General features: G+C 52.5%; 1 protein-coding gene across 1 annotated transcript in view; it reads right to left on the bottom strand.

Moving 5' to 3' along the window:
- me1 (malic enzyme 1, NADP(+)-dependent, cytosolic) overlaps nucleotides 1-24,737 on the bottom strand; it is a 38,922-nt gene that overhangs the window by 1,650 nt on the left and 12,535 nt on the right. The window contains exons 2-12 of the mRNA XM_047042468.1: nucleotides 20,615-20,748; nucleotides 18,042-18,191; nucleotides 8,138-8,213; nucleotides 7,594-7,755; nucleotides 3,852-3,955; nucleotides 1,638-1,747; nucleotides 1,441-1,538; nucleotides 1,198-1,311; nucleotides 697-802; nucleotides 420-562; nucleotides 77-250 (exon numbers count right to left, since the gene is read on the bottom strand). Coding sequence (XP_046898424.1) covers nucleotides 77-250; nucleotides 420-562; nucleotides 697-802; nucleotides 1,198-1,311; nucleotides 1,441-1,538; nucleotides 1,638-1,747; nucleotides 3,852-3,955; nucleotides 7,594-7,755; nucleotides 8,138-8,213; nucleotides 18,042-18,191; nucleotides 20,615-20,748 — 1,371 coding nt within the window. The remainder of the gene's footprint in view (nucleotides 1-76; nucleotides 251-419; nucleotides 563-696; nucleotides 803-1,197; nucleotides 1,312-1,440; nucleotides 1,539-1,637; nucleotides 1,748-3,851; nucleotides 3,956-7,593; nucleotides 7,756-8,137; nucleotides 8,214-18,041; nucleotides 18,192-20,614; nucleotides 20,749-24,737) is intronic.

The following is a 24,737-nucleotide window of genomic DNA, read 5'->3' as shown; positions in this document are numbered from 1 at the left end:
GAATAGATTAATAATGTGTGTATTTCTGTGTGTGTGCATGTGTGTGTGCGTGTGTGTGTGAGAGAGAGAGATTTACCTCTGCAGTGGTGAGGAAGACCTCGTCTGTTATGGTTCTTATGGCGCAGGCTGTGACCCCCAGACCGACTCCAGGGAACACGTAGGAGTTGTTGCCCTGGCCGGGGTAGAACTTCCTGCCATCAGGCAAGGTCACGGGGTCAAACGGACTCCCGCTGGCAAAAATGCCCCGCCCCTGAAACAACGATCACACAACGTCAGCACGGCGTGGCTAGGATACAGTCATGGTGTAGCCTAGCCAGCTAAGCTAACAGAAAGCCTCAATAACGGCATGGCATAGCCCGCTAAGCTAACACAATATCTCTGTGGTGGGGTAGCCTGGGTCAACTAAGGGAACACAGTACCTCTGTGAGAGTGTAGCACTGTTCGGCGGTGCACTCTGCCTTGCTGGTGGGATTGCTGAGAGCGAAGATGATTGGGCGTTGGTTAAAGGAGGCCATGTCCTTGATGATCTGCTCTGTGAAGGCTCCAGCGATGGCCGCCACACCTGAGAGACCAACACACTGGTCAGCCTCCACCTCCCCCACAGCCGTGTGACCTTTCTGAGGTGCGATACGTATTTGTGTACATCCTGTAAACGTCTAGACTAGCTGCTCCTAATAAGTTGGAACCCCGAGAGACCTATGATGGCTGTAGGCTTGAGTTCCTTCACCACGTCTTCCAATCTCCTCATCTCTTTGTGCTCGTGGGCAAACTTCTCCTTCTCATGGGTCAGGTGGTCCCTGCCCTGGAAAGAGACAGAGGGAGAGAATAAGGGAGAGCAAGAATTACAATACAGGCACAGGGCTCTCACTTTCATAGTTGGTTTACAGGTACTGAGCATGGTGACGTGTAATCTCCCTCTGCCGGCAGCCAAGAGTGGGTGTGTTTTGAAGGGATTATCGATTAAAATCTCAGCCTGAAATACTGCGGTTAGTACATTTGTTGAACATATTTTAAAATGTGATCTAATCCAAGCTACAACCGCTACCGACTCAATTATACATTGAGTCAGAATTATACATATGTCGTACGTATTGTACGGTCAATAGGTGCAAGGCCGTCATTGAAGCTCTGAAAGTCTAAGGAGAACTAGACTCACTAGCAAAGGCCCATGGGTCTGACGGGGTCGCAGGGCGTTACCTTGACGATGAGGCCCTTAGAATCAACCATCCAGATCTTCTTCAGACACTTCTCCATCGGAAGCCCCTCCTTCTCCATCGACATGGCGATGAGGTCAGCTATCCCCATTGCAGCCTGGGTAAAAAAGAGAGGAAGGAGAGACATGTAGAGAGGTTATGCCTTCGGTTATGGGGGCCGGTTTGTGTGCTTTGTGCATCCAAAACAAGCTACACAAAATAGTGGGTGGAAGTCAGCAGCACGCACCTCCCCCGCCCCCTGGAACACAATGGTATGGTCTGACATCTTGCTCTTGGTGATGCGGAGGGCAGCGAGGAGACCGGCCACCGCCACGGCAGCCGTACCTGGAGGGGGTAGGGGCAGAGGAGAACCACAGGGTTGGACGAGGGATGAAGTGATGGGTGCGAAAGAGGGGCGTGTGGGATACGAAAGCGATGAGATACCCTGGATGTCGTCGTTGAAGGTGCAGTACTTGTTGCGATACTTGGTCAGCAGGCGGAAGGCGTTGGTGTTAGCAAAGTCCTCAAACTGGATGAGGCAGTCCATCCCATACCTAAGGACAGAGCAGGTCGTAGGTATGGTAACTAGATATGGTAGCTATACAGTATGACATGTCCGATGGCCAGACACAGAGAAGCTCGATGCACCAACCCACCACAGCAAATTCCTTGTTTGTGTAACTCAGTTGGCAATAAAGCTGATTCTCAAAGCCCAGCTGTAGCAGCGCTAGGGGTGTGTGTGTGTGTGTCACTGTGTCCCCTAGAGGGCAGTGTTTCACTGTGATCAGGAGCACAGTTCTTGATGTGGAGAGAGTGGATGAGAGGAATGAGATGCGGAGGAAAAGGTTATTTTTCCTCACTCCCATTCCTTTGCCCTTTTTTCCTTTCCTCCTCCCTCTCTCCCTCTCCCTCTCCCTGTCCCTCTCTCTCTCTCTGTCTTCCTCCCTCTCTCTCTCTCTCTCTCTCTCCCTCTCCCTCCTTCTCCTCATCTGTGTAGAGCCCCACCTAGCATGGCATATGGAAAAGATTGCTCTCGAGTATTTTAACAGCTTATTGTACAAATCACTAAAGCTGTTTCCCAGTTGGACGGCGGCTGCAAAACTGCTTTCGTCGCCGGGGGAAGATGAAAAGAGAGGGAGGAAAGGACGGATGTACGAATATTGGGTCAACAGACACTCAGTTAATTTGTCCGTGTCTGTGCTGAGAGACCGACATCTAAACTGCATCTCCTCACCCCCTGCATCCTAACACTCTTCCCCCCCCCCCATCTTTCCCCCCTCCACTGTACACTCAGTGACTGAAAATCTCGACATCCAACACTGAAGAACGGGTGTCAGGTTGTGAAGAGGCGACAGGAGACCAAGAGAGAGGAGGAGGAGAGGAGACCAAGAGAGAGGAGGAGGAGAGGAGACCAAGAGAGGAGAGGAGGAGAGGAGACCAAGAGGGGAGGAGGAGGAGAGGAGACCAAGAGAGAGGAGGAGGAGAGGAGCCCAAGAGAGAGGAGGAGGAGAGGAGACCAAGAGAGAGGAGGAGGAGAGGAGACCAAGAGAGGAGAGGAGGAGAGGAGACCAAGATGGGAGGAGGAGGAGAGGAGACCAAGAGAGAGGAGGAGGAGAAGAGCCCAAGAGAGAGGAGGAGGAGAGGAGACCAAGAGAGGAGAGGAGACCAAGAGAGGAGAGGAGGCCTTCCTTCCTCCGTGGCAGACTGTTAAACCCATCTGCGGGACGTTGCCGGTCTAACACACTGCTCCTTTGTTCCTCTCAGCCACCATTGTGCTGCTGCAGGCACCAGGAGACACCATCTCACCGGAGGTCACCTGCCTCTGGAAGTCTCTCCGTGCTCTTCTCTCTCCCAGGAGGAGAACCTTCTCCACTATCCTACACTATTGCTCCTCTAAGTGACGTCCCGCTGTCCGCTTCTGTAGCGGTTGGTCACTGACATCAGAAATGTTCCGTACCCAGCATGCACCACACTCCGCCAGCGGCCTCTGCCCAGGAGGTCACGCACGAGGGCGTCCTCTCCAAACACAGCTGGCTTAGAGCAGGAGAACGTGCACACACACACACACGTACTGTACAGTTCACACACACGCGCCTAAAGTCAGTCACCGCTCCGTGGTTGTTTGCATATCCTTCTGTGTCTTCTCCCCCACGCAGTTCCTAATCACGACCCTCCCCCCCCTCCCCCTCCCCCCAACATCTGCACCGGCCCACCCTGCATTAATAATAAAATTAAAAAAACGGAAACACAGTCTGCATTCTGTCTGCACATTCCCCCTGCACACTAGCGGAAGGACGATCGTGTCCTCTGGGTTTGAGCAGAAGGCATTCTGGGAGATGTTAACTTGACCTGACTAGTTAAGAGTTAAGAGTTAGGCCCAGATCTGTGCCTGAGTCTGTGTGGAGGAAAAACGCTTGCTCAGTTCCCTTCGAAAAGAGATGATTAAAAGATCTAGGACTGTAATCATGGATTCATTCTCCAACCCCATAATCATCCTTTTTCCACTGCTCCGTCTGTTTCGGAGAAAAACCCTGTCGTTCCTGTAGCTCCAGGAGTTGTTACTCTGGTATTAGGAAGCCACACTGGAGCCTTGCTTCCGAGCTCTTCTCAGTGACCAACATCAGAATTGTGTGTGTGTTTAGGGACAGCAGTTCCTACCGGTCCGTGACAGCCTTCATGAACTCATCCAGCAGCTCATCGTAGGCTGCACCCCTCACCCTCTTCTGCCTCAGGCCGATATACAGAGGGTCCTTGAGCAGTTCCTGAGAGAGAGAGACAGAGAGAGAGACAGAGAGAGACAGAGAGAGAAAGAGACAGAGAGAGAGAGAGAGAGAGATGGATGGGTGGGGGAGTTGGACTAAAATAACACTCGAAAGTTCGAAGAGTGTTTGTGTGTACACAGTAGGTACTACCTTTTTATGTTGTTGTTCTAGGATCCCCCCCCCCCGTCAACACTCTGCCCCTCATCTCAAGCTGTGGTTACTTACGGCTTTAATAATGCCCGTCTCAACTTCTACCAGAACTCCCACTGCTGTGACACAACCTTAGACGCAGACTGCACACCAAACATTCCTCCCTCCTACCACCCCCCCCCCCACACACACACACACAGGCCCGGCACTCTAATGGGAGGCAGGTGTGACCAGGGGGCCCAGAGCAGATGATCCCGTCTGCTCTGATGGAAGCTGCAGATATGTCACTGTCAACCCTGTAACCCTAAACCCTCCGACCACTCCTTACATGTTAGAGACCTGCAGTAACAGTCCCTGTAAACCTGAGCTCATCCAGAGGAGCCTTTTGAGTCGATCTCCAACCACGCAGACACCTAGCAGACTCCTGCTGGTCAACTAGGGTTTCAAATGCCACTGGCTGGACCTGATCAGGTGATACTCAGAGGCAGAGAGAGGGAGATCGAAAGAGAGGGAAGGAGAGAGTATAAGGGTGGGAGAGGTGGCTCCTGGTTGGCCGACCTTTTAGATGGCGCCCTCCTCCACCTCTCTCCACCTATCATCTTACAGGTCCAGACTAACGTCTGCCTGGAGACAGTTCTGCCTAAGTGGCTCTGTAGTGTGTGAGTAGGTAGTCTGGGACGGCCCTGTGTTCTGTCAGCAGTTGGCCTGTGGTGCATGCTGCTGTGCTGCCCTGACCCTCCTCTCTCAGTCAGGTGCCCAGCACATGAAGAAAAGCTGACGGTGACCTTTGACCCCTGCGCCCCCGACGATGGGGAGATGAGAGGGACGTGGAGGAGAGGGCAGAACAGGGATCATGAGCACTCACTCGTCACTGGCCGAGTGTGCGTGTGTGCGTGTGTGTGGGGGGGTAATCCATCATCTGAACACTTTGATGGGGTCTCTTCACTCTCTCAGTCACACACTCGATCTCAAAGCTCAGACCGTCTGCGTCTTCTCAGGGCCCTGTCCTCTCCTATCCGTGTGCACAGAGACCTTTATGAGAGAACTCCCCTACTTTGGCCATAGAGAGCCCATCCAACAGTCAGACAAACGGCACATTGTCTAAGGTGACATCATCGGCTTTTAGTCCTGCATGTGTGTGTGCCTGTGTGTGTGTGTGTCACTAAGGTAACTCTAGGTGAGATCAAGACACACGAAAAAGAGATAACATCCAGAGGTCTGCCAGGACGGTCTCTGTCAACACGGAGTGTGTGTGCGTGTGTGTGAGTTGGGAGATTCATAGTGAGATGTGCAGGTACAACAGCTCTGTGGGATTAATTCAGGTTTCCTAATCCACAACCATAATCCAGAGGAGATTATTACAGATCACTACTACTGCTCATCTGACCCTTCAATTTCACAAGAGACAAACCCTTCTAAGCAAGGAAATAAATGACAGTGGGTATAAGGGGGAGGGGTGAACTTGGAGGGGCTTGCGGGAAGTGAGGGTTGGAGCAGAAAGAGGAGGAGATCTCCATGGTGCCGACCCCAGAGTCAGTTTGACCCAGAGTACAGTCTCCAGGCTGGTCCCAAGGACACAAATAATCCCATAACCCTCATTTCAGCTATTACTTACTGCTGGCTAGAAACCCCAATCCTCCCTCTGTCTCCACTAACTCTAACACCCTGCCTTTCTCCCTCCCCAACACACACACACACATATCCCTCCTCCAGCCTTGATTCATCCGGTTACATCTTATTGGTTCTGTCAACTCTTCAGAATAACCCACATATGGAAAACTCTGCTGCAGCCAAGCCTTTAGTCTGCATAATCAAACCCTGCCACTGTGTTTGTGTGACGACTGGAGGCATTCTGGAGGTGATGACTGATTTGTACTTGTCCGAAGACGATGTCGGGGGAGTTAAGGGGATTTCTAAGGTGGATGTGCTTCACTTGTTGTAAACACTTGTCATTCCTGAGTGTTTGTGTTTGTGTGTGTGTAATCTCTTCTCTCCGAGCTCCCGCTGCTCCACATCTGCTATTCGTTTACAGGTTTGGAAAACAACAGAGCTGCACCTCCCCAGACAGGGAGAGAGAAACTCAACACACCTCTGAGTCTGCCAAGGCTCAGGTCCGGCACCACAACAGCACAGTACAATCATAATGACTCCCCAGGTCAATAGGTAAGAAAGAGCTTGGTTACACACACACACACACACACACAAACAGGGCCATTTCCCCTCTTGGCAGAAGGTAGAGAGTGTAGGCTGAGGACACAGACTTGGAGCAGCAGATCTAACTGTGCCAGAGGCAGCTTGTTAAAACTGGGTTCAAATGTTCTAGTGCCAGTTAACGACCAGGACCAGGACACCCTGAAGCAGTCTTCATCCTCTCTGGACCTGGGGCCTCTCTACACCATCCGTCTGTGGATCACTAGTCAGAGCCTGGACCTGGGGCCTCTCTACACCATCCGTCTGTGGCTCACTAGGCAGAACCTGGACCTGGGGCCTCTCTACACCATCCGTCTGTGGCTCATTAGGCAGAACCTGGACTCTAACTGGTAACCAGGACCAGAAGCACACTGAGAGTTTAGACAGTCGTGGCCATACGTCCTGGCAATGACAAATGTTGTGTTTTGCAAAAAAGTTTGCTGGTTCAGTATTTGAGGAAAATGTTTTCACACGTTTCTATAGAATACTGGAGTACAATAAGGCACATTTCATATTTTAGAAAACTTTTTGGGGGCAAAGATTTTCAATATATGCAAATTGTCCCCTCTTTTACAGCAGTCAATCTGCTCTTAAAATCCAATCAGAATGATAAAGTGATTTCACCTGGCCAGAACTAGTTCACACTTTCCCCTGTGCTATACTTTAGGCCACGGCTGTACAAGCATACATCGTCGATGACACCGTGTAGATGTGTACACACACTAAACGTCTACATATAGAAGACCCAGAGTGTATGCATATACAGATGTGTGCAAAGCCAGACTATTCTTAGGCTGTGTCTGTTTAAGACTGTGAACACACACACACACACACACACACACACATACACGTGACAGCCTGCCATATTCTGGCCTCTGGGCTAAGCTCCTCTGGGGAGGGCTATAGCACTGGGGGGCCACAGGGAGAACCATCCAGAGTGACCAGACACCAAGGAAGCAACGCTGGCTGGCAGTGCCCGCCGGCTGGCAGCTGGCGAGGTGCTTTCCCAGCTGGCAGGGCTGAGGCAGCTGACCTCACCAGACCATAACGCCTCATCCTGGAGGTAGAGTGTGAGAGAACCTTTGGGAGTGTGGCTCAGTGTTGTGTGTGTGTGTGTGTGTGTGTGTGTGTGTGTGGGGGGGGGGGGGGGGGGGGGGGGGGAGGTATGGGCTGGCAGGGTGGGTGGGAAAGTTGGCAGGTTTCAAACCCGGTGATGAAGTCGGTTCCAGCTGGCATTTCCCAGCTCTCATATCACCTGTGTGTGTGTTAGTGTGTGAGTCTCTGTGTGTGTGTGTTACCTGGTTGTCTGTGCCCACGTCCAGCATGACGGGCAGACACTGCTGGGGTGGCATGCCTCCGCAGGCGGTGTAGAGGGCCAGCTTGCCCACAGGGATGCCCATGCCATAGCAGCCCAGGTCCCCCAGACCCAGGATACGCTCCCCGTCCGTCACACACACCGCCTGGAACACACACACGCGTCAGGTTAATCAACAAAACAAACGCATTGTGAGCTGTGGAGCTAGAGGTTGCGTAACAGCCTGGCCACTGGGGGCCTATCCTGATTGGCCAACACAGTCCACTCTCCCACGGCCCTTTTAACGAGCGTGTACCACAACACTCTGTCCCCGCCCCAGGGCATGACGTCATTGGCTTAACGAGCCTATTAATACTCCTCTGTTGTCACTGGGGAACTTTTGTATTATGGGATATATGACATAAAATGTGCCAAAGCACATTAAGCTCATCTGTGTGTGTGTGTGTTGGCTCTGCTCTGGAACAAGACAAGGGGAGAGCAGAGGGGAAGGGGGAGAGACGGTGCCATCTGGTGGAGGGAGTACATACCCGTATGTCTAGCTCGGGCCAGCTCTGCAGCATGGTGGAGATGTGATGGCGGTCATGGATGGTAATGAAGAGACCCCTGGAGCAGACAGAGAGAGAGAGAGACAGAGAGGTGGTCAGATGGACAGACAGGCAAACAGAGAGAGACAGTTGATGAGAGGTTGTTAGAGAGAGTCTGATATAGAGATGGTCAGATAGACTGAGAGACTGTTGAGAGAGACAGTCTGACAAACTGGAAGACGGACACACAAAGCTCTGCTCCCTCCCCTCCCTCCCTCCCTCCCTCCCTCCCTCCCTCCCTCCCTCCCTCCCCTCCCCTCCCCTCCCCTCTCCCTCCCTCCAGGAGTGAACCCTCAATGGATGGTCAGTCTCCAGGCCTTTCAGGCCCATGGTGTGGGGGGTCCTGGGGAAGGAGAGGAAAGGGGTCCTTGGGGAGGAGAAGGATGGCGGAGAACAGAGGAGAGCGGAGATGAGGGGAGGTGCGGGGGGGGGGGGGGGGGGGAGGTCAACCCATCTGGTCCTGAAGGGGAGAGCTCAGCTCCACGTGTGTGTCAGAGAGACAATAAAAACAGGACTATTTGTCTAGTCAGCTTATAAAGTCATGATGAGCAGTGACAGGTCGGACCCTCCTCCACTCCTCCCTGCACACACGCACTCTCCATTCGGCAGGGATGACAGAGCGGAACACAGACGGCCGCGTAAAAGTGTCGTATAAAACGATCCTCTCTGATAGCTGTGCGGTCCAAGAAGTCTCCGGTGTCGGATGAGCACGTTCCAACTCGCATGTGGTGCCAACAGGACCAAGACTCACCAGCTCAGGTTCCTCAGCACCGCCTGACCCTTGGAGCCCCGCTAAGCAGGAAGCAGAACAACGTTTACCTTAGGAGAAACCCCATGGATAAGCCACGGTCGTTTCCACAGCATGGCAATGAGTGTGTGTGAGCGCGTGTGTCCGCTGATTAAAGAGTAGCGAGGTCCACATGTCTCCAGTAAAGAGACACCACATGGTGGCCCCCTCAGAGCAGGTCAACACGCCCCGGGGCTCCACAGCCAGCGGAGGCCCTGCTGCGGGCCTGCCGTCACTGGAACATTGACATAGTCTGTGTGGCATTTGCACAGCTGTTTGGATCCATGTATGAGAAATTGGGATGACCTGCAGCATGTGCACGTCGAGAGCCAGGCAGAGGAAGAGCGTCAGGACATAAAGGCATGTCCTATCGTGACGACTGCCGTGAGGGGATTTGACCACTGACCTCAAGTTGAGCAAATCAAGCAGGAGGCGTCCCTCAGAGAGACAAGAGAGACAGAGACAGAGAGAGAGACAGAGAGACAGACAGAGAGAGAGAGAGAGAGAGAGAGAGAGAGACAGAGACAGAGACAGAGAGACAGAGAGAGACAGAGAGAGAGACGGAGAGAAAGAGACAGACAGAGAGAGAGACAGAGAGAGAGAGACAGAAAGAGAAGGGGAGAGGAGGAAGTGGGAAGGGAGGGAGAAATAAAAGGGAGATGGGCTTCTGCCAGGTTTTGATGACTAGACATCTGCACTCCTGGCGCTGACTCACAGCCCACTAGAAGCCCCTTGGAGCAGAGGAAGGCCAGAGGCAGAGCAGCCAAACGCCCCCCAGGGAGGTGGTACGGTCCTGAGGAAGTCGGAGCTGCTCCCTCCCCTGACCTGGAACAGCAGCCTGCCCCAGGGAGAGCTTAGCTTTAGCCAGCTCACTGACCCGCAGCCTTAACAACACACTCTGCCCAGGAGAAACACAGGTCGCTCAGCCAGATCACATCCGGTTGCTGGATGCCACACGACCCCTCAGCGAGGCTCCGGGGCCTGTTACGTAAGCTGCTGACGACAGGGCCGTCACCCTGCCACACCTGGCCTGCAGCCTGGGGAGGTCAAAGGTTTGAAGATACAAGTCAAACCAAACAAGCTTGTGTGGGGAACATTCTGGAATGTCCCCCCGGAGGAAGGAGTGCGAGGTGATTCTACAAGGCAGGAAGCAGGTAGTCAGACACACATATAGGGGGGACATAACGACTCACACACACATTGGGTCCTGCTTCTGGTATTGATTGTAGAGAGGGACATTTGATATTTTCCAAGCCCAGGGAGGGTGTCCCCTCAGTAGGACAGTTTGTCTCCGCATCTGGAGTGGAGGGTTAACAGTTGGAGCCGTCAGTCAACTATGCCGTCATGGCTGCCTCTGCTTGGGTTCGAGACTTTACTTTCTCATTACCTTTGTCGACTCTTTCACAGCTGCAGTCCTGCATGGGTTTACGCAACTGGGGGGGCTTACATAACACACACACACACACTAGTGTGGTAGTAACTCTACACTGAGAAGCTGTCAATAGATAAGAGAGACATCGATACTGTCCAAAGTGATGTAATAGAAGCTTGCTACATGTGCAGAACTGGGTCGCAAGTTCATTCACATCAATGTGTGTGTGTGTGTGTGTTTATACGGTATGATGCCAATGATTCAGTGGAAAAATAATAGAGACTTTGCACTCCAAGATTACTGCCACAAAGAGAGAGATATACAAGACAGACATGCAGGACCCCAGTAAGCTGCATTACACAATGTCGTAAACCCAGACTCCCTCTACCCTTGGTCAACTTTGTGATTAAGCACAGTTGTTGATTTAGTGGAACCCTGTTGAATAAATCATGAATAAATTAGATAGTAGCCTGGTTCCAACATGAACATAGTCATTAAACAGGGGCCTGGTTCCAACATGAACATAAGTGTCCTTCAAATGGGGGCCTGGTTCCAATATGAACAAAGTCATTCAAAGAGTGGCCTAGTTCCAACATGAACTAAAATGCCTCAGAGTGGGCCTTGTACAGCGTCTGTACAGCTAACTGCAGAATCCGAACTTGACATGAACATAAACAAGACGAGACGTCTCTGGCTCTCATCAGACATGTCTAGAATGATCTAAACCCCAGATGAGAATCCTGAAAGAGTCACTGGTCTCCAGGGTACTGAATGTGTCATTCCATGAAGTTTCAGGGTGTTTACGGGGGCCTTCTCCACAGAAGACAACGATCGAGATGCAAGGAAAGAAACGGAAGAACAGAGAAACAGGAAGAAAGTAATCGAGTTTGTGACAGGGCAGATGTGACATGACGGATCCAAACCCAGCATTCAGGCCCCCCCCAGACCTTCTGACCCGGTCCAGGCTGGGACCAGACCCTCTGGAAGAGTTCCATCTACCAGCCACGGGGGCCGGAGGGGGGGGGGGGGGGGGGCTGGCTGTGGTTTCTGGACGGCTTCAGGTTTGTGTTGAATCTCAATCGGCCGTTTGCTTCGACCAATAGAGTGGAAAGAGAGCAGCGCGGGGTCGAGCAGGGCTAAAGGCACACGCTGACCAGCCTGAAAGACTTACAGTCTGCCTGACAGCCTGCATGCCTGCCTGAGAAGTCACGATAATCAGACAGAGAGACGGACGGACGAGAGAGACAGGGAGAGAGAGAGAGGGAGAGAGAGTCGGAGAGCGAGAGAGAGAGAGTCATGTGTACTGCTGGATGTGGTATCTGACCGCACGCTGCAGAAAAAAGGACTGACGGGACAATATTTGTGCCATGAGGTCGCCGGTTTCAGCTCTCTGCCTCTTCCCTCTCGGAGTGGTATTTCATGAGCTAAGAGTGAGAGAGAGAGAGGGACCAGGAGGTTCAACCATCTGGAGAAGTCAGCTCCGCGCGGTCCTCTCAGCGCTAAGCAGGCAGAGCCGATGCTAAGTCAGACCTGCCAGACCAGCACGGCTGTGCAGTGGATCAACTGGGCTGGAGGAGGGAGGAGAAAGGGGCAGAGAGAGGGAGGGAGGGAGAGGCTGGCAGAGCCGGAGCAAGGCAGGACACTGGCACTGCCCAGCCAAGGCACTGCCAGACCGGCTGTGACGCACGTATGCCCGTTTAAAAATAAGTTATAACAACGGAACAGAGCGACATCAAAAGAGTCGAAATCTGCAACACGGCCCCAAGGGAAGGAGAAGGGGATGGAGACAGAGAGGAGCTGGATGAACGCGGGCCCCTGTCTCTCTGAGTCTGCAGAGGCAGTGCACCCCACTACTGTATATACACCCCCGCCACACACACACACACACACCCACATACTGTAGTCCCAGCGTCAGACAGGATTCCATTGCATGAGAAGGATTCCCAGTGGCCCTTCCCATAAAACCTACCAAGAGAGACGATTCCAATTCAAGAGCTTCGGAAAATCACAACCCATAACCCCAGACCCCTGGGAAGGGAAGAGGCGAGGAGAAGTGAGCAAAGGAGCGGAGGAGAGCTGAGAGGAGAGAGAGGAGGTGGAGGTGAGTTGGCACGGAGACCGCACGCCTAATTTGACGTGACAATCATCACCTCGGTCGACAAGACCCCCCCCCCCCAAAAAAAAACAAAAAAACGCTTTCCAAGTGTCAAGAGTGATTCATGCATGCAAACAAACATACGGAAAGGCGAGAGGGAGCGCAGGTTCTGTGATCTACAGCCAACTGCCATACCGTAGGAGCCAGTGAGTCAGCCAGACGGCAACAGCCAGCTGGATATCCGGACTGCGAGACAGTTCAGGTTGTCCAGTTTCTCAGACACAAAAGAGGGAGACGAAGACGGGAAGGGATGCGAGAAGGCAGAATAAGGTGGTGATGGAGATTGGCAACGGAGGAAAGCCAGGTCGGAGTGAGAGAGGCCGAGGCAGAGAGAGAGAGAGAGAGAGTAGCAGAGAGAGTATTGGATCACCATCCCTGTGCGAGTAGCTGTGATTTACGAGGGGCGCTGATCTCTCGGACGCCTCTGCAGACAGTTCTGGGATCAGGTTTAGAGCAGAGCCGGGTGGATTCCTGAACGTGTCCACTGAGAGACAGCCGGGACAAAAGATCACCGTTTATTTTTCATACAGAGAACGAGACAGTTTGACTATAAGACAGCCAGAGTGTGCGGTTAGTGACCCCATCTTCTATGAGTCCACACCCAGACACATCTCCTGCACATACCAGGCTGTGCTTCTTCAAGAGACAGACACTAGAGCTCAGCAGGAGAGTCTGTGTTTCAGGCCCAGGCGATCCCTCAGTGCTCCAGTAGGGTCACATGGGGTCAGAGGATCAGGGTCAAAGGTAACGGGGCTCTCTAAAAGGGGTGGGGCCACCGACACCAACATGTCGTCGAAGCTAAATCACGGTCATGAAGCTGTCGGGGCAGCTATGGCAGCCCATTGAAACCCTCCTCCTCCGCCTCTGAGGTGGCGATGGAGCAACGGCATGAAACAGCCATCAAAACTTTAGTATGGGATGCTTCAGCCGTGAAATTACACATCCATGTCCATGACACAGTTAACATCATGGAGTAAGGCAAGCCTGAAATAGTTGGAACTGATGCTGTGCTATACACAGCACTCCTTAACCTACCAACTACTCCTCACTTTACATCTACCAACTCCTCATCTTTACTCCTTGTCTCCTTGTGTTCTTATCTCCTGAAGACATTTAGGGACTCTGGTGGCTCACCAGATAGGAGCATGCAACATACAGGCTAAGGCCTTAGTGTAGGGGCCTGGGTTCAATTGCAGTGCAGGCTATTTCCTGCATATCTCTCCCCCCTCCCCTTCCCCCTTCCCCCCTCCCTCCCCCCCCCCCTCCCCCGCTCACTCCCTCCCTTTCCTGCCACCACTCCACTGTCCCAATCAAATACAAGACATAAAGGCCAAACCTCTTCACGTCTTGTCTTCTCACTCACTCATCCTTCCCTAACCCTTTACTCCATCTCCCCCTCATTATCTACTATATAATCTGATCTCATCATCTCATTTAGCTTTCCCACAGTGTGAGGGATTGTGGGAACTGGGATCCGACTGCCACGCAGAGCATGTTATTACAACTGGCTGAAGAAACAGCGTTTGGCTGCAACACCGTTTCTACAGAGACACACAGGACCTCTCGCTGTTAGTATGAGGAATATGGGGATGCAGCTCACTGAGGTGAGTGTGGTTGATATTGGGTACACGGAGGTACTAGCAAGCTGTGCTGGGCCTGGGCACCGGAGGACTGGGCAACACCTGGTTTCCAGTGGAGGAAGTGATTCTCATGGATATGGAGGCTTTATAGGCTCTCAGTGAGCGAACCCTGGCATCGTTAATATGTTCCTAAGCTAATGAAGCTGTTGTCTAATCAGAGTCCAGACACGCCTCGCCTCTGATTGTTCATGTGGGCTGGCATCACATGATTGGCACACTCAGACGACACGTCAGGAAGCCGTGTCGGAACCAGGAACAACACGCGAGTCCTCTCCCTCTGCGCTCGGCATGCCAGGAGTATGTAGTACAAGGCCTCAATGCCACGTTCGACTACGGCCTAAAAAAGGTCAGCTCTGTTACGAGTATGAACTAGATCGATTTAGAGAGACACACACAGAGACAGCGTGCCGTGAAGCTTGCAAGGGAGTGTTTGTTTTGAGTGTTTTTTTATCCCCCCAATCCACCCTAGGGGGAGCACAGCTGGACGGGTCCAAGCGGCGCGGGGGCCTTGTGCGTTAGCGGGTGACCAGTTCACAGCCACTACCGTTCACAACTGCAACTCGCGTGCGGTCGCGAGTTCAATCCAAACGCAAACACATCCACACCTGGACTTTACAAGGCACACAGGGACAGGGAGGGCAGAGCAGGTCGCTGGTTTAACCTGTCTCTAATGCCTGCATAAGAGCTGGCTGGAGTCCCAGCCAAACACTGCTTATACACACACACACACTCACACATCTGTTCTGGCGTCACGGTACACACACACACACACACACACACACACACACACAGATGTGCATGCATATAAAAAGACGCACTCGCATACCAACATCCACTATGAGAGACATAAAACTTGTTTAAAACTTTTAAATATTATTTTATGTCAATGTACACTGTTCTGGAAATTTAACTGCCTTATGCCCTTCCGCTATTGAAATAACTATACAAAAAAGTCACATCATTAAAACTTAATAAAACTTTGGAAGTACCTGACACTTGCCAACATGGGGAATTCCATAAAGCACCATATTTAACTCAGCAACCAGTTCATAGGTCCCCTTTTCTCTTCCAGAAAGAGAGAGGGATTTACTGAGGGAGTCTGGGAGGCTCAGAGCTGAGAGAGAAGGGGGAGATGGAAAGAGAGAGACGTAGAAAGAGAGAGAATGACAGAAAGAGAGAACAAGAGGTAGAGACAGAGAGAAAGAGAAAAGTCCCACCAGAGAGAATTACCACGAGAGAACGAGAGAGAGAGGTTTAGATACAGGGTGAGAAGGAAATACAGAAAGCAAAAGGGGAGAGAGAGAGAAAGAGAGACAGAGAGAGGGAGGGAGACGGAAAGACAGAGCGGGGAGAGCCAGTGAAAAAGAGGTGTGCTCTGGAGCAGGTCCTGTACAGTCTGGACAGTGCAGAGCCAGCCTGACTGTACTGAGCTCACCGCTGGCCCCGGCAGTCACCACTAATTGAATCCAGAAGCAGGACAGTCCTGCAGCCGTAGCCCCGGACAAAGCTGCGGTCTGGGGCCAGGGCAGTCTGGAGCAGGCCTCTACAGCGAGAGACCCTCCAAGGTCTCCAGACAGACGGTCCAAGATGGGGGCATCATGCTCTGAATGACCATGGCCTAGACAGGGGTCAGCGAGGACAGGAGAACGGCTGTCTGTGTCCCCCCCCCCCCCCCCCCCCCCCCGAACCCCAGCCCTCAGACATGAGCTCCTAATTATTTTACAAGGGCCTAAAAGTCAGGAAGGGAATTAATTCAAAATGTTTTGCCACGTTCATTTTGAGGTCGGTGTAATTCCAAACCATTCCTCTCATTTCTCTTCTTCTTCCTCCTCCCATCCCTGTTTCACACACCCCGTCTGTAGCCACGGTAACTTGACTCAGCTGAGAAATCTGAGCCGGACCTTTCATTCACCATGGGATGATTACGCAATCACCCAGAGAGAGGATGAGGGAGGTAAACAAGGGAGCTGGATGGCAGTCTCATGACATTAGTCGTCTTAGACTCTTGTAACGTGATGGTGGGGAGGGGGGGGGGGACTGGCTTTGTTGCAACAAAGCGCTTGTCACTGTTCTGGGGTGCTGTGTGTGTGTGTGTGGGGGGGAGATTAAAGATCTAGAGGGGCTGGGGAGGGTTGCCGGGCGATTTACTAATACTGAAAATGGACGATCTCCTCTTCTCTCCCTCCCAATGTGTGTGGGCTCTGGTGATTTTCCGATCACCACTATAAACCTCTTTACCCCCTACCACACACACACACTCCCTCTTGGGTGGCTGGGGCAACTTCCTGTCTCATCTGTCATTAGGCCAATAGGAACGTTCACGTTGCACTGATCACAGAAAGAAGTTGCTATAATTAAGCCCGGCTCACCCTGGCTAAGGGGACAGTCTCTGTGCTGCTGTATTATGGGATAGCTCTCAGGCTCGGGAGACCTCCCACATTGCCAAGGCTGCTATGGCTTCCGGAGCAGAGAGAGAGAGAGAGTTACATGACTGGGCTGATCTGATGGACTGTTGAATCTCCTCAGTAAAAGGGCACGCTTCACTGCTTGTAAATAATGCATCTAAAAGAACACCGAGCACCATGCCCAACAGGGCTGGGGCTTAACATTATCAGTCATGCTGATAATAATACGAAGCCACACACACACACACACACACCCTGTCTAAAGACATGGGAAATGTCGGAGTCTGGTTTCCTGATAGTAAACAATGTTAGCAGCCTAAAGGACCCCTGACTCAGATTAAATGAGGGGTTAACGGTGGTCATCAGTGTCTATCAGTTACACTATCAGTTTTGCCAGGTAGCCTGCTTGTCCCAGACACAGCTTCCATACTGCACACCAACACTGTTTCCACTCACAGGGAATCCTGCTTGGTCTTGTCCTATCAGAGATCTTATAAGGAGCTGTGTTTGGTTCAAGCCTATCGGAGAGTAGATAGGAGGTTGTGATTGGGCAACTAATGGGGCGTGACCTGTGACCTCAGCTAAGTACTGAACTGTTTAGTCTAGGGAGAAGTAGGAGGCCAGGCAGGTCACACACACACAAAGCTCCTTACACCTAAGAGCAGTGATTAGTTGACTAATCTCACTCTGTTTAACCTTAGCCTTAGCCCAAGTCCAACCCCAGCCCCAGGTCTAGATCCAGCCCCGGCCCCAGCCCCAAGCCCAGAACCCAAGCCCTAGGTCCAGATCCTGCCCCAAGGTCCAGTAAGGTCAGGGTTCTGGCAGGTTGTCCTGGCCCAGTGTGTGGAGGGGCTAAGGGGAAGTGTAAACGACTCCCCCGGCCCTGGGTCATGGCTCGAGAGATGGCTAGACAGATTTTCCACATAGTTCTGGGGGACTGTGGAGAGGGCTTGTATAACACCACATATGTGTGAGCGCGTGCTCAGCTTTCCCACTCTGTTCAACGGCACGAAGGTGAGCTCCTCACAGTAAACCACTCTGACATTGTGAGGAGATTTAGATATAGGGAATAATCAAAATCAGCCAGGCTTGGAAATAGTTGCACTCTCTCAGAGAAAGATAAAGAGAAAAAGACAAAAAAAGAATTAACGACAGACAGAGACTGACTGACTACCTAGATTATCTAGTCCAGAACTTGGGCAGCGATGCCAAGTCAAACAGGCCTGACAACAGCAGAGGATGTGATAGGCTGACATCAACTCTATAACAGACTCCTAGAGTGAGATATACTTTGTAGCTGGCATGGCCTTCCCTGAATCAGATAAAGCTTATCAGTCTGGGTCTAGGGTTATGCATCGACTGCTTATCCTGGTCCACCTTGAACCGACCCAAGGTCCAACCAGACCCACTTTTTGAAACGTGCCCCACCTTAACGCTGGGTCAATCACTGCAGCAGTGTGTGTATGTGTGTGTGCGCGTGTGCCTCACCTGGGTCTCCTGAAGGCGAGGCCGTACTGCTGGCAGGCCAGACCCACCGTGGGGGTGTAGACGATGGGCATGAACCTCTCTGTGTCGGAGGTGAGCACACGGTAGAACAGCTTCTCATTCCGGTCCTGCAGCCCCATCAGGAACACATACCTGCAGGACAGGGAGGACAGGGTGTCCATACCCAGCGTAACCAGACACACAGTGCCCGCGACCGCGGAGGGCGGAGAAGGGGGTTCATACTTAACATACAGTTCCAAGGAAAGAGAAGGGAGGACAGGCGAGAGAGAGAGAGAGAGAGAGAGAGAGAGAGAGAGAGAGAGAGAGAGAGAGAGAGAGAGAGAGAGAGAGAAGGGAGGACAGGGAATTCAAATCTTTTTTCCACACAAATATCTAGGACAAATCAGGGAGGACAGGGGGTTCATATCAATGTGAAAGTGAGGGAGGACATTGTCGAGAAGACAGTGAAACAGAGAGAAAAAGAGAGGGACAAACAGAGCAAGAGAGAGAGACACTGCGAGTATGCCACGCATTCAAATGTCCATGTGATTGTTGAGTGCTGACAGAGCGACTTCTGCGTTGTGCAGTAATTGCAGGGTGTTGTTTTTATTGCTGGTCCTATTACACATTAGTAACAACATGCCAGGCTAAGCCATGAGAAATCTCCACTCGACAACCCTGCCTGTGAGGAAGGAGAGCAGCATCACAGACCAGCCAGCGAGCTGAACGATGCCTGTCTGTTGGGCTGTCTGTGATGTTGTCTGTCGGTTATGCAGTCAGTGGGGCTATCTGTTGGGGCAGTTTGGGGGGCTGTCTGGGGGGGCTGTCTGGGGGGGCTGTCTGGGGGGGCTGTCTGGGGGGCAGTCTGGGGGGCAGTCTGGGGGGCAGTCTGGGGGGCAGTCTGTTGGGGCTGTCTGTTGGGGCTGTCTGTTGGGGCTGTCTGTTGGGGCTGTCTGTTGGGGCTGTCTGGGGGGCTGTCTGGGGGGCTGTCTGGGGGGCTGTCTGGGGGGCTGTCTGTTGGGGCTGTCTGTTGGGGCTGTCTGTTGGGGCTGTCTGTTGGGGCTGTCTGGGGGCTGTCTGGGGGACTGTCTGGGGGGCTGTCTGTTGGGGCTGTCTGTTGGGGCTGTCTGGGGGGCTGTCTGGGGGGCTGTCTGGGGGGCTGTCTGGGGGGCTGTCTGTTGGGGCTGTCTGGGGGGCTGTCTAGGGGGCTGTCGGTGGGGCTGTCGGTGGGGCTGCTTGTTCTTGTAGTCTTCTGGTTAGAATGTCTGAGAGAACATTCCCAGCACATTCGTCTGAAGGAGGCTCTCTGGGAGGGAGGGCAGTGGTCCTAAATAGCCTGTGATAGCGACGGAAAGGCATGCAGTGTTCAGCGAGAGATTGGGGCCGGGGGCCACTGAGAAAGGGGCAGGGTCTGGATAAGAACACCACAGAAGGCCTGGAAGAGGGAGAGATGAAGGGAGGGAAGAAGAGGGGCGGAGCAGTAAACAACAGAAATGAAGAATGGCGGATCAGGGAGGGAAGGCGGAGAGAACAGGCTGCATGTAAATACAAGAGAGATGAGAAGTGAGGCATGAGGGGGGTGGAGGGATGGATGGGGGGAGGAGAAACTCTGAAGCGGAGCCGATCTGGACCCAGACCAGAACAAAGAGCCAGAAGTCCAGGACTCCGAGGAGCCCTGGGAAAGAGAACAGGAGTCCCGGTGTTGTGACTGGTCCTGGAAACATTGACAGGGTCAGGAACTCGAATCAGCTCTCCATCAACTCCACAGCTTGGGGGTCACGGTGGTGACCTTAGCAGTACAGTGCAGTTATGACGTACAACAGCGTCGGCTGTTTTTAAATGTGCTTTATAAATAAACGGACTTGACATGACAGAGATAATGATGTCAATGTGTTCAGAACAGATTGAGAGGGAGAGAGACAGAGTTCCAGACACTTTGCTCATCATTCCAAACATTGAGTCCGGCGGTTGCAACTTCAGGTCAGCTCTGACCACAGACGTGGGCCGCTGATCAAAAGGAACAAAGTAAAACGTTAGCATGTGGCACGTCTTTTACACAATGAACACGGACATACACACAGGCAGACATACACACCCACTCAATCTGTCCTTACATCAGTCAGGGTAATCAGCTGTTTCCCATAGAGCAGCTTTGGCTGAAAACAGCTGATAAAGTAAGACAAGAACTGTGAGAGAGAAGGCAGGCGGGAGAAAGGGAGAGACGGAGAGAAGGCAGGCGGGAGAAAGGGAGAGACGGAGAGAAGGCAGGCGGGAGAAAGGGAGAGACGGAGAGAAGGCGGTCAAGGGGGAGATGGAGAAAACCGAGATGGAGGGAGGAGCGAGTAGCGAGGCGATTACTAGGGTAAACAGTAGGTTGTGGTGGGAGTGTGAAGCAATCTCTCCTCTCCTCTGAAACCTCCTCTGGAACCTTCCAGATGATGGATAGCTCTGGCTAGTAGCCTGGGGCTGGGCTCTCCCACAAGCACACGGTAATGTGTGTCGGGATTCCCCTCTTCCTGTATGTGTACAGTGTGTGCACGCTTCCGTGTTTACACGCGCGTGTGCGTTTCCCTGACCTGTCGAGGTCGTCCTTCTTCCTGTCGAAGTTGCGGAGCACGCGGAGGAGCTGGACGTCCTGGGACAGGAAGCAGGGGGGCAGCAGGCCGTGGATGCCCAGCTGAAGGCGTTCCTCCAGGGAGAACGCCATGCCCTGTACACACACACACAGAGATAAAGAAACCAGAGTTAAGAACATAAAGCCTTCAACCTCAGACCCTATAGAAAAATATTCCTGTCCTCTGTCCAAACATGCCTGGCTGGTGACAAGACCCTGCTGTCAATCAACCTCTGTTTGTTCTCACAGCCTCGCATAAGGAAGGTACGGCATCCACAGGTTCACCCTATTGGCCGATCCGTGTCCCGAGGGTCCAATGTGTGCTCGACATGTAAAACGTCCCGAGGGAGGTTTGCTCTGCCGTGAACCCTGACCCCGACCGGAAACTCCATAAACACACAGGTGTTGGATGTCATGGTTGTGACGTGGGACACCAAGCCTGTCAGCTTGTGGACTTCACCACCACACTCCCAGAGAGGAAGGGCTGGACAGAGAATGACGTACAGTAACAGGAGAGAAGAAAGCAAGAGAGAGACAGAAAAACAGAGAGGAGGAACTGAGCTAGAAGGAGGAAGACAGAGAAGGATAAACTGAGATAGGAAGAAGAGAGAGAAGGAGGAAGAGAGAGAAGGAGGAACTGAGATAGAAGGGGGAGAGAGAGAGAGGTGTGGTGGCAAGAAAGGATGTTGTACTATATATACATGTCAGACAGCAGAGCCAGGGAGACTTGAGGTGCAGTTGTAGGCCCGCCTCCGCGTCTAACAGTGCGACCACCCCAGCCTGGTCACCACACTTTACAGCTTTCTCTGGGCGACGATCTGCTTATGTTACACGGGGTTTAAAATGTAAAAACATGATGGTCACATGAGTACAGGGCAGTGAAGGACCATACAGCACACACAGCCATAAAATATGGTCATCTTGACGTGCTTCAAACCGTCAGAGTTGACCACAAGCTCTACAGGTTTTTTTATGCATTTTCTTCATGGCAGGGCAATACATTGACGTTCCCAATGGAATTCAGCTCCCAGTTCTTGGGCCTAATGTCAATTAGACTGGCTTATTTACAGAGCTCCAAAACAAAACAGGCACGCTCAATCTCCTTATCTCTATCTGGCTGCCGACCAGAGTCAGAGTTTTTGCCGGATCACTTCCCAGTGGAAAAGGGGGAAGGGACAGGAAGAGAGAGAAAGGGTGGAAGGGAGGGTAGGAAGGGTAGCAAGGTAAGAAGGGAGGAGGATATGAAGGGAGGAGAGGATGTTGCAGGGGATAAGCCAACCTCTGTCCTGGTTCCTAAAGAGCAACAAGTTCACTCCACGCTCTTCAGCGTAGTCCTGATTGATCTTAACTAGGTTTGTTATTCCAGTGTGAAAGGTTAGAGGACAGAAGCTATTTCAGTGAACTCTGTCATTCACCAAGGCCTGTAATTAGCGGAGCTCTCAAATGGACAGTAGCAGCCAAGGTGGAGAGCCAACTCTCGATGACTGCACGGCGAACAAGCCATTGGAGGTCAGCAAGGTTGTTGAGAGACAGTGGTTGGTTGACGTCATGCACGGCAGTCTGTCCTCAGAGAGCTGGGCCTGCACTGGACCATTACACAGCTCTCCTCCAGCTCTCCTCCAGCTCTGCTCTGCCAGCCCTCTCCTCCAGCTCTGCCATGCCAGGCAGATCTCTCCTCCAGGCCTGCCCCGCCCTGCCAACCAGCCCTCTGCCCCAGCTCTGCACTGCACTGCCTGCCAGGCCTATCCTTCATCCCAGCTCTGCTCTTCCAGACAGCCCTCTCTACCAGCCCTGCAAGCCAGCCATTTCCTCCAGCCCGGCCACACACACACACACACACTGACCAGCAACACTGGAGACAAGAGGCCATGAAAGCTAGCTTTAAGAGCCTTAAAATACATGAGGCGGACAAAGTTTAATATGAGGCTATAAAATGAGATCAAGACTGAACACACACACACACACACACTCCCATATATTAACTCTCGCTCGCTCCAACTCTCACACTCCCACACAGTCATAGTGTATGTGTGTGTGTGTGTGTGCAGAAACTCGATCTCAAAAAGGTCCACAGTGGTAGGCTTGTGAACGTGGTGGAGCTGTCCCAGTAGCATTGGGGCGGAGACACCGGGGGTCTGAGTGTCTGTGTCTCATTAAGGATAATGAGCCGTCCTGCTCTGCGGAGCCTCAAAAGGCCCCCAGAAAGCGACGTGAAACAGAGACCATCCGTGGAAGCCTGCCCAAATGCCCCAATTAACGTGTCCGACAAAAGGAGCAAGCATCCTGGCTGGAGGAGAGTTAGACCGCGGCCTGGAGCTGGCCTCCCAACGTGGACAGATGGGGCTGGGGGGGAGGGGGGAGGAGACTGGCTGTCTGGGGGGAGGTGGGGGCAGGGTCCAGGGTGGGGCTGGTACTTGGATGAAGAATTAAATAAAAAGATTTGTTCTACACGGTCTGCAGAATCTGCCCCCTGGGAACTTTGGATCTGGTTTGGCAGATCTGTGACATGTGACTTACTTGGCCTCTCTGAGCCCTGGGCCTCAGTTGAGCTCTTTCAGCCCTGGGTCTCATCCCAGCTTTCCTGACAGTCCTCCGTCATTCAGTCAGACAGCCTTCTGGATGTACACCTCTCGTTTGTTTGCCTGTAGGTTCTGATGTTTGGCTTTTCTCTCTGTCTCTGGAGAGAGGATAGGGCCGGCCCATATAAGGGAGGGCTGGGCAAGCAGAGCCAGAACGCTTCCACATGCTGCCCGCCACATCTGAGGTGCCCATCGCCGTGCCAACACGTGTGGTGCCCGCAGCGCCTTGTTCCAGAAGCAGCGGTAACCAACCAAACCTGTAATCACCTCACTGGGCAGTGCCACCCTCCAGTCCAGTTCTGCTTCGTGCGTACATACACACACACACACACACACACACAACTCTTCATTAGTTGACCAGATGGGGAACCAGTAAAGATGAAAGTCCAGAAGTTTCTATCAGGGATAAAAGGCCTTCTGTGAGTTCCTCAGAACTCAATGGCAGGGTTTGTTAGGTTTACATTTTGGAGGCGAAGTTCAGAAACATGAAAAGTCTGCGTGCTGCCATTGCCTTGTAATCTCATAACCACACACACACCGCCTAGGAGAGAGTAGTTGGACAGGGAGACAGTAGTTGGTAGTAGATACTGTGGGGTGTTGGCTGGTGTGTTCTAGAATATTCATGGCTGGAGTGTTCAGGTTCAGGCTGATCTGTTCTGGAGTGTTCAGGGCTGGGCTGGAGGGTTCTGAGGCTGGTGCCGCGGGGCAGAACCGGGCCCATGCCCTCCAGCTGAGCAAACAGAACAAGTCAGTTCCAGTCAAGCCTGCCGTGCGCTCCAGCTAACCTTCCACTGCTGCCCCACGGTCCAACAGAGACGAGCAACAGCAGACGCCCTCGTCCTCATCTCCAGCAGCCCCACGGGTCTCTCTACATTTACATTTAGTCATTTAGCAGACGCTCTTATCCAGAGCGACTTACAGTAATTACAGGGACATTCCCCCCGAGGCAAGTAGGGTGAAGTGCCTTGCCCAAGGACACAACATCATGTGGCACGGCGGGGAATCGATCCGGCAACCTTCTGATTACTAGCCCGACTCCCTCAACGCTCAGCCATCTGACTCCCTCTCTCCTGGAGAAATGAACAGTTTAGCACTCAGAGAGATCTGTTTCAAGGTCTGAGAGCACGTCTGATAGATCACCTGGGTCCAATAGAAAAACACAAAGGATTATGCTGAAAAGATGCAAAGTCATTCTGCTGAGAACATGCAAAGTCGGCATATTTTGCACACGAAAGACTGTCCTGCAGACTGCTGACATTGACAGTCAGCAGAATGTTAAGTAGAATCATGCTGTTATAGGAACTCTCCCCCTCTCTGTATTTGTCTCACTCCCCCCTTTCCCTCTCTCTCTCTAGTCCACAACAGCTGGGGAGAGACTGAGTCATACCTCTCTCAAACAAAACATGCCTGCTGTTTATAAACACACACACACACACCCCCGTGCGCACACACACATTCCTCATCCCTCACCCTGAAAAGAGCAAATTCAGAGGGAGGGAAATGAAG

This window comes from Hypomesus transpacificus, chromosome 2 (genome assembly GCF_021917145.1).
Source record: "Hypomesus transpacificus isolate Combined female chromosome 2, fHypTra1, whole genome shotgun sequence".
NCBI lineage: Eukaryota > Metazoa > Chordata > Actinopteri > Osmeriformes > Osmeridae > Hypomesus > Hypomesus transpacificus.
The sequence above is the reverse complement of the archived record's forward strand: the minus strand, read 5'-3'. Positions and strand labels throughout refer to the sequence as shown.